The sequence below is a fragment of the Lonchura striata genome, chromosome 22 (assembly GCF_046129695.1).
Source record: "Lonchura striata isolate bLonStr1 chromosome 22, bLonStr1.mat, whole genome shotgun sequence".
In the NCBI taxonomy this organism is placed as follows: Eukaryota; Metazoa; Chordata; class Aves; order Passeriformes; family Estrildidae; genus Lonchura; species Lonchura striata.
The window spans coordinates 10,305,632-10,315,817 of record NC_134624.1 but is presented as its reverse complement, the minus strand read 5'-3'; the positions used below and the strand labels follow the sequence as shown (position 1 = coordinate 10,315,817).

At 44.0% G+C, this 10,186-nt stretch overlaps 1 protein-coding gene across 3 annotated transcripts in view; it reads right to left on the bottom strand.

The window, feature by feature from the left end:
- Positions 1-6,200: 6,200 nt before the first annotated feature.
- Positions 6,201-10,186, bottom strand: part of LHX2 (LIM homeobox 2) — a 30,645-nt gene continuing 26,659 nt past the window's right edge. For all 3 annotated transcript variants that reach the window (XM_021543693.3, XM_031506307.2, XM_021543692.3), the window contains one exon: positions 6,201-6,552. In XM_021543693.3, coding sequence (XP_021399368.1) covers positions 6,265-6,552 — 288 coding nt within the window. In that variant the 3' untranslated portion in view covers positions 6,201-6,264. The remainder of the gene's footprint in view (positions 6,553-10,186) is intronic.

Sequence of the window (10,186 nt, the reverse complement as noted above, 5' to 3'; positions counted from 1 at the left end):
TTTTTAAAGCACAACATGAGCTCCAAAATGCATCAGCAGCTGGCAATGCCCATGCCAAGGACTCTCCTATAAGCCTGGCCAGATAAAGGTGAGCACTGCAGCCAGTGCTGGGGGGAAGAGCCTCCTTTAAAGAGAAGCACAAGCTCCTGGCTATGAAACCTCTGCCCTCCCCAGTCCATGGCAGCTCACACTTGTCTGCCAGCCTCTCAGAAATGGTCAGATCATACAAGAACAAAAGTGGATTCAAAAGCTTTTGAGCTACTTCTAAGGGATCCGTGCATGTGAACTAACAAAGGCAAGTCTGTGGTCAGCAAGGTTAAATCCACCAGACACAGGCTGTGCTCCAGCAGAAAGTGGGAATGAGCTGAAACTGCCTGTCTGGGATAATCATACAAGCAATGGTAAATAAAGTGTTCTTCTGTCTCAAAATTTTTCAAAGGACCATTAACAAATTCTCAGAAGGTCTGGGTTTAAGAGATATCTTGGAAGATTTGGTCCAAGCAGTGATGTCTCTTTACCCTCGTATGTGTCTGTGGATGACAGAATGGCCTCTCAGAAATTGCTCTTCCCCACATTCCCAGAATCTCTGCCCAGCCTTGGGCAAGACTTGGCATCAGCTTCTTGCTCAATCACAGCCTGCAAAGCCATATTACAGAGTATCTCTTTTGTTAGTCTGCATTTCCAGAGGAAGGACAGCAAAAATGACAGATGAAATACAAGGAAATTGTGTGGGAAGGCAAAAGAAGTAGTTGGTGAAAATGCAGTTTCTGTGGGCTGGAGGTTGAACTCAGAAAAGGATACTTGGAACCTGTGCACTCTGATAAGAACATGAATATGTCTCTTGGACCCATTCCTTCCTTCAGTCACTGAGGAGAGCTGGTATGATCTGTGCCTGGAGAGCCACTGGAGAATTTGGGGGTTAGCTCTGTCTAGAGAAGGATTCATCTCTGGCTCTCTGCTACAGGCTTCAGCCAACAGAAATAGTCCATGGATTAGAGCTCCTTATCACTGATGCTCCGTGTTGGACCAATATGCCCACGGAAAATCAATCCCCTTTTCTAGGAACACTAAATTACCAAAGCCCGAGGACCTTCTCACTGGTTTTGAGTACAACTAAGGAATGTCCTGCTGACAGTGATTACTGTGCCATGGACAGGTAACAGCCTCGGCAGGTTTCCTGCAGGAAGGCCTGTGTGTGTCAGGGTTTGCAGTGCTGCAGATCCAGGGTGGCTTTCCAGCCCCAAGCACCCAGGACGTGGGTGCACTGAGAGAGGCACCACTCAGAGTTACCAATTAAAACAGGTCAGCACAGAGGGAAGTCACGCTTCCCAAATATTGGTGTCCCTCTTGTTTTGGTTGCTTTTTTCCCCACCATAGCTGCTGGGAGGGGAAAGAACAGATTTCTTTCTTTAACAAAAAGCTTAATTATTTCCTTTTTTCTAGATGTTGTCGCAAAAGTGTAAGTTCCTGTTAAGTGCTGAATTTTACAATGTAATAAATTGATATAGTGGCATGTAAACAAGCTGTGTAAATATATGTGCAGAGCCATGCCTTTTACAGGGCAAAGAAGAACTTGCACAGAAGTGGTTTTCTGCAGAAATAATAATTTGCACAGTGTTACCCATTAGTACAATAAATGATATTGCAAGGTCTGAATTTACTGACAGCAGGTTTTGTATTTTGAGTACTATGTTTTGCTCAAATTAAAATCCCAAAAATATTTACTGGCCTTAGTAGTTACAAAAATCCAGTTATTAGGCAGAAAGAGCTGCTAACATCATACTAATCTGAGAAGAAATCCCAGTGTATCTTTTTACCCAGTCCTTGAGAAAGGAAATTGTTGAATTGATAATTGCCACTCACAGCCCTGGTCCAGCTCAGGTCTGGTTTTTCCAGGTGGAATGGTGGTGTGGAGCACTTGTTTAAGGAGTCAGAAAGGTTGGGGGGAAAGTACAATTGCAGCAGAAATGGCACTAATATAAATTTCTATCTATTAGACCTGTCAGTATTTGCTGCTTCAGTGGAAGTAATTTTTGGGCTGGGCTCTGTCTCCCTGACATGGACAGGTCTGATGCTGACAGGAATTTGTTTGGGGTGTGCTCCCCACTGTGTGCAGCAGTGTTTCACCTGCAGCCTGTGCAAAAGCAGGTGAGAGGGAGCTCAGAGAGGCAGAGACCCCCTCCATTTACAGACTGATTTCAGCTAGGCATGGATTAGTTGCTGTCAGGGATGCTGTAAATCCTCCTTACTCAGAAGGGGGAAATCCCTGTGGGAGCAGGAGAAACTCCACCTGATGTGGAGGTGACTGAGGGGTGGCAGTGCTGGAGCTGTGGCAGTGCCACCCGTGTCAGGGTGGCAGCTGGGGCAGGAGCAGGGCACAGACCCATCAGGAACACCAGCTCAGCTACTGCCAGCAGCTCGTCATGCAGCCTGCAGAAGAACCAGGGTAAAAGACGTGGCAAGTAGAGAAAAGAGAAAGAAGTCTTCCTTCCAAACTCTGGGCTTACCTCTTCCCACTGATGTTATGACCCTTCTCAACGGTAATTTATGTCCAATTGCATTTTAAAACCAGTGACAGATTGATGTAATTAGCTCTGGCTTGCTGAGGTTAGAAACAAAAAAAAAAAAAAATCATAAATCACCTACTTTCAATTAAAATCCCTCCTTGCAAGCATTATTAAGTCCCTGAAGACCATAAGCATACACACACACAAGTTCTTTCAGTCACCTGGGCGTCTTTGCCATCATCACACCTAAGTAGGAAGCCTGGTTCTTGGTTTGATTTGTGTCTTTTTCTCCTTTTCCTTCAGATGAATATTGTCCTTACAGGTGCCTAAGCTTCCTTCCAACAGACAAAAAAGAGCAAACACTTATAGGAAAGCAGCCTAATTATGTGGAGATTTTAAACAGCCAGGAGGAAAAGGTAGCTTGAAAACCAAAATATCTTGGAGGCCCCTTCTGCATCCATAGTATATTTGATAAATTGACTTTTGCTTCCAGGGCACACATTCAACTTCTTCATTAGTATAATGATCCTTGGTCTTCTCTTCCCAAACTTAGATAATTTGAATAAAAAAATATGTTTTATGAAATGTAACCATTAATAGAGTCAATACATTTAAAGCTGTGATTACATATGACTTGCAGCCATACCATCCCTCTCTGCTGTAGATCAGAATATATTCAGCATTCTTAAAATACATTGTCCAATTTCTGTGCTGGTGAGTACCAAGGTGACCTGAAAGTTTTCCTAGTACATAATCCTCTCTTATATTCTGTATTATGTATGAACTCAGAGACAGAATATCTGCATTATCTTAAATAAACTAGGTAAAATGTATTTCAAAAAGCTTCTTGAGTCAAAAAGTAGCAAATCATTGTATGTATTTCCATATTTGTATAGTTTCATTATATTCTTCTTCTAAGTTACTTTTAAGTCTCTTTCATATTTAAAAAATGAACTACACACCTATCATGCAAAATGTAAAGAAGTATGTTCAACTAGTTCAAATTAGATATACAGTAAAAATACACTTCCAAAGAAATATCATTTCCATTTTTGTTCATGTTTTTAACAGAATTTCAGACTAATACATCAAATGTGGAACTGTACAAGAATGTGAAGAAACATTAGGATTGCAGTAGTAAAAAAATGTACAGCATTCAAAACCAACAAGCTCTAAACAACCAAACAATACCACAGGATTGAAACAGTCATGGGAACAACATAGGTCATTGGAGCCAGAGTGAATCCTAATGCACCTACATAAAGACACTACATAGAATATTGTCTCTTATTTATATGCAAAATCCCTGATTTGATTAAACCAGACAATTTCTCTAATTGTCTCGTATAGGTTTCAGATAAGATTAACATGAGAGTATTCCCCTTCATGAAGGTCAGGTGTTTGAAAAGGCAATATTGGGAATTGATTTGAAAGGTATTTCCATCCACATGGATTCAGGTAGTTAAGATACAAGATCACAAATAATAGCAGTACAATTTTAAAGAACCATTGGAATTGTTCTCTGCTACATTTGCTGTAACGCTTCAGATTTCAGGATTCAGAATCTTTAAACTGTTCACAGGTAAATACACAGGGTTTTAATTATGGGCTGTAACCATTTAACAGTGGACCAAAATTGCCTTTTAAATCAAGAAAAGATCCAGCTTACCATGTTAAAAAAAAAGAAATTTCCAAGGTGATTGACAATGAACAAAATGTTACAAACAGCAGATTCTCTGTGTCAGAACAGCTTTGAAAGGCAGATATGTACCTGTTACAGTCCACCAACCAGCACAACATCCTTATCAGACATTTGGATTACGAGGAAAAATGTCCTGGATAAACCTGTAACATTTATAAATTCAACACAAATCATCTTTTTAATGTCTCATCACTGTGCATAAACTCAACAGACCCTGCCACCCGTGGGTTTGGTGACCAGACCCCAATCCCTGTCACAGATCTCAGCTCGTTCCCATCTTTGAGGACTGTCTTGCTTTGCCCATAGCTCACCTCTGGGGATTTTTAAGATGAAGTGGTAAAAAGGTTAATAAATGACCCAATTATGCCAGCTTTTCTATCCCACAGTCCTCATGCTCTGAAATCTCTCCCTGGTCTTGATAGGAATTTGGCTTGCACAAGCAAATTTGCAGCTCAGAAAGGTGAATAAATGTAGCACTTTTAAAACCTCAACACTGTTAGAAAAAAGTCCAGCCTACAAAATCATCTTCAATGCCTTGAGAAGGGCAAAGAACACAAATCTTGGCCTCTATCTTGCTGTTTATTTGGAATAATCTTTTAGTAATTCTGATCCAATGGGAATGAGGGATTCGTTTCAGAGAGCTGGCCAGTACAACCCAACATCTGACTGAAAGAACTGATTGGAACAGGTTTGAAAAGGAACAACCATCTGTATCTTGTGTACCACTTCAAACCTCTAAACCTACTGGGCAAACAGCATAGTGTAGACTCACTCTTATACATATTTAAACTTTGCTGAGGTATTTCTTTCATTACAGAAAAGCAATTTTAAGAACAATAGGAAAAAACCTCAAAATATGAGTTATATTTGAGATATAATATGAGATATTTGGGGAGAAGGAATTCCATTGTGTTGAAAGGTCCATAATCATTAAAGGAATAACCACTTTTAGTGTCAATAATATAGTCTTCCTTGGCTTTTTATTCCTTCAAAACATTACAAAAAACGTAAGGCTGTAACTTTATAAAACATAATTTTGCCTCAACTTCGCCCACCGGTGTTGTAAAATAACCTGAAATACTTCTGCCTTTTTCCTAGGGCAAACCTTTCCCAGTGTCTACCTCTGTGATGGACCAGCTGTGGCCACACAGCTGTGGGACCCCGCTGGCCTCCTCCAGGACATGGGACAAGCCACACCTTGCACAAAAGCAAGATCCATGCATGATCAGGTTTCCTTCACATGGCAAAATGAAACATAGTTCTTCTAGTTGAGTTTTAACAATATCTGATAACTTCTACCTGCAACTAACATTATTTCTCTACAATGAAGATACCTAAACTGTCGTACAAGCTGGATTTCTCACCCATAAATACTTTGGGATGGAACCAGGGGGATGTGTACATCAGAGGGACGTGTACATCATATTTAGGGTTTTTCCTAGGCAGACACTGTGTTTGAAGTGTGTTTTTCTAACCCTTTTAGATCCAGTCAGCCTACCTCAATTGTGACACTAACGTTAAATGTAACTGCAGCCATTACCAAGTAGTTTCCATAAGTGGTTTTATTACTGGTTAGATTTTACAAATTCTGGTATTCGAACAGACTTCGACCTTAAAACTCTAAAACAACAAAGCAACCAATGAAAGGCTTAGGACTATTCAAAGTAACAAACTCTTTAACATTTTTGCCCTGGTCATAAATATACAGAGAGAAAAAGAGAGTAGTGGACATGGAATCCAAAGAATGTAGATAAAACAGTATATAAGGCACATGGCAGTCTTTGAAAATACAGAAGCTTTAGCCAACTTAAATTAATTGCTGTTTCCCTTGCTCAGTCCACAAAACTGTACAGTTACACAAATGTTGTGTTGCAATAGATCTTCCAAGTTATTCTTCAGTCCATACTCCATAATACCAGAACACTACATTTCCTTCTGTTTTTTAGGAGAGATCCTAATTGTGGTTAGTCAGTTGCTCAAAGCCTCTATTAAAATACACTTGGAATTTCAGCTAAGAATAATTTCTTTTTTAAAGAAATTATTAAGAAAGAGTCATCAGAAAAGATTTGTAAGAGTTGTCTGTGAAGGACTTCGAGATTCATGAACCTCAAGACTTCCGGGCACTGATGTCAGGACGGACGTCACAGTTGGCATAGTGGGATTAGTCAAGTCTGTTAAAGTAGTGGGAGTGCTGGACGGACTCATGGAGGCATTGGATATTTCTGAGGCAGGACCTGATGGGGTCCCTGCTTGGAGTGTTGAGTCTGAAGTCTTATCCACCCCTGTGTTTTCTTGACGTAAGAGGTTCCGTCTGAATTTGGCTCGAGCATTTTGAAACCAAACCTGAAACAGTTTAATATAACAGGGTAGCGTTTAAAGACCTGCAGTGTTTAAAAACACAAAAGTATATTCACAAATTCATCAATGCTGGAATTGGAAAGACATTTTTACTGGTAACAGATCAGAAAAGTAGTTCTAGCCATGAGAAAGGGCCTCTGCCTGCAGAATATTCCTTCGATCCCTGCAAAGTCTGCCTGGGTCAGAGTGGGCTAAGGACAGAGGCTGGCAGGCTGAGTGCACAGGTGTGAGGAAGGATGCTCAGAAATCTGGCAGCGTGCAGAATCCTTGAGAGCCCTCGGTCCCAGCAGCATTGGTCTGGGTGAGGCAAACACCACGCACCTGATGAACACAAAATCAGGAGTTTCCCCCCTTGTGTCTCACGTCCATCTCCCAGCAAAGCGCTGCCGGCACAGCCCAGGGCACCCTGCCTTCCCACGGGCTCCTGCTGCCCCGGAGCTCCCTCAATCCCTGCAGCACTCCCCTCTTTGGAAAGGGCTGTCCTTTCTTGCTCTTCTCTTACTCTTTCTCAAATGCTCCAGCTTCCTTCGCCTATGCTTGTTTCCTCTATCAGATGTTTTCAGCACTGTTATAACGTTGGGAAAAGGGGCTGGAAAGGTATTAAAGACCTACATTACACCAAAAACTGTGATTTCAGTAGGAATGGCAGCCGCACAGAATTTTTTCCCCCAAAGTTTCTACTTCTTGCATTCTCTGCTTATCCGAGTGAAGGCCAGGGAAAGTGAGTGTGTGGGACTGCTGAGGACGCAGCAGAGATTCTGCTCCTGGCCCTGGGGCTGCCTGGCCCTGCGGCGGGCCAGGCTCCGAGCCGAGCGCCGGGACGGAGGGAGCGAGCCCCGCGGGAAGGCGGGCGGCGCTGGCGGCGCTCCCGCGGCAGTCCCGCTGACGGACCCGCCCGGCCGCTTCACCTCCCTCCGCCTTTCTTCACGTCTAGAGATGCTCCAGCTCCCAGTTCCCCCTGTCGAGCGCTCTTCCTTCCTTGGAAAGCTTCCTCCCGCGGCCAAAGGTCTTTAATGTGCATACCCTGTCTCTCACACTCTCTCTAGGGAATGCCACAAGGAAATAATCCTCAGGCACAAATTCAATGGCCACGCATAAATCACATCCCTACAGGTCCTTCTTTCTGAAAGCTCAGTATTTTAGACCAGTTTATGTTGGAATTTGCTTTGTTAAAATACCTAAAGGCTGTTTATCAGTTTCATAAGCAAAAGTTCTCTTAAACCAGCACAAGTAAAAATATTCCCATTATTTTATTACGGTCCAGTATAGCAGTGACCCTGCGACAGACCAGCAATGTGGCTGAAAAGGGGCAAAGCCCAAAGTGATGGTTCTGCCTGACACATTCCCAAGCAGACCTCTCGTGGGACCGCTCAGAGCCCTGGCATGCAGGGGCTGTGGGTGAAGCCAATCACTTTGTTCTGGTCACTTAAACCACAAAGGCTCAAGCACCAACTGCTCAGGAATGGCAAAAACAGCAATTGAAACTTTCATAGGACTTTCTACCTTTCAGGTAGAGATCATTTCTATTTGTTCCACAAAGTAATTGAGTGGTTGGTTTCTTTCTTCTGGCAGCTGCATAAAGAATAACAGCTGTGAAATGGAGTTTGGAGCTGGCCGCTGTCGCTATGTGTGTCCATGTAGCCATGGCATAATTAAAATAGAAGAGACAAACCAGTTGGCCAGCTGTAGATACACCTACTTCTGCATCATTTCACATTTATGTTCATTTAAATACCCATGTTTTTATATTCAGTAATCCTAAATATGAGAAATATGACACTCTTCTAAATGTCCAACTGCTCCTTAACCTTACCAGGGCAAGAGGCTCTATGGTACTCTTTGGAAACTTGTAGTATGTAAAGTGAGAAAGATTCCTGGTGTTTATGGATTTCCACGCATCTTCCACTAATATAAAAACCTGAGCTCAGCTGCCCTTACTAATGACCACCCACACTGCTTTCAGAAGCTGCACATATAACATGGTTCATTGTCTCTTTATTAGTGGCAATTCATGTTAGACATTGAAAATATCATATAATACTGTAAGTATTATCTGAAAATAGAGATTGTATGACTGCTTTTACTTCTTTCCCCACTGGAATATTATCAAGGTTAATCAGTTAATGGTTACAAGGCTCTTTAAAATTGCATAATAATAAATATTTGTATTAATACTGAAAATACATCTAATTATTTGAATTCTGAAAACACTTTGCCTTATGATAGAAGGGATAACATTATTTCCACCATAGTGACATCCTGGCATGTCCTTTAAATCTGACAGCTTCAGCAAAGCCTTCGTGTTAGAGAGTGGTGAAAGAGGAGCAGGGTTGTTCCTGGGACTGTTCCCTGCCCGTGGGGCTGTTCCCTGCCCGTGGGGCTGTTCCTGGGGCTGTTCCCCTGCCCGTGGGGCTGTTCCCTGCCCGTGGGGCTGTTCCTGGGGCTGTTCCCCTGCCCGTGGGGCTGTTCCCAGGACTGTTCCCTGCCCGTGGAGCTGTTTCCCTGCCCGTGGGGCTGTTCCTGGGGCTGTTCCCCTGCCCGTGGGGCTGTTCCCCTACCCGTGGGACTGTTCCCAGGACTGTTCCCTGCCCGTGGGGCTGTTCCCCTGCCCGTGGGGCTGTTCCCTGCCCGTGGGGCTGTTCCCAGGACTGTTCCCTGCCCGTGGAGCTGTTCCCTGCCCGTGGGGCTGTTCCCTGCCCGTGGAGCTGTTCCTGGAGCTGTTCCCCTGCCCGTGGGGCTGTTCCCAGGACTGTTCCCTGCCCGTGGAGCTGTTCCCCTGCCCGTGGGGCTGTTCCCAGGACTGTTCCCTGCCCGTGGAGCTGTTCCCAGGACTGTTCCCCTGCCCGTGGGGCTGTTCCCAGGACTGTTCCCTGCCCGTGGAGCTGTTCCCTGCCCGTGGGGCTGTTCCTGGGGCTGTTCCCTGCCCGTGGGGCTGTTCCTGGGGCTGTTCCCTGCCCGTGGGGCTGTTCCCTGCCCGAGGCCCTGGCCCTTAGCCCCGCAGGGACAGCAGCGTGCAGGGCTGGAGCCGGGGCTGCCCTGCCACTCCCGTGGGCAGCTCAGGCCGTGCACCTGGAAGGGCATAGCAGAAATAACCACCCAGACACACAGAACTGGAAGAATCCTTCCAGAAGGATTTATCTCACATCAATTACACAATTCCTTCAGGACTGAGGAATAAACAAAATCATTGGGAAGTATTTAGTGGGTTTCTGTCCAACTGTATCAGTACAAGGCTGAGCTATTTCAAATCAAGGGGGAAAATACAGACCAAAACTGCCAGTGAAAAATGAAAAGCAGCTGCAAGACCCACCACTGCTGCTCCCACACTCCGGCGAGCGGGGCTGGGTGCGTGGAGCTGGGCACTCAGCAGTTAGGCAGAATAATATTTACTGAGATGAAAAGATTGCACTCCCTCTTCAGTGATCTGTGGAACAAATTCTTTGTCTCCACCAAGTCAAACAGAAATTAAATAACATCTCCATACAATAAGGGAGTGTTGAAAATAAACACACTACGTGAGGGATTTGGATACTGAAGTTAATGGGATCATCACCTTAGATAACTTTATTCTCTGGTTTTTAACACCTCCATTGCTGCATCTGTTACATATTAGCTGTGT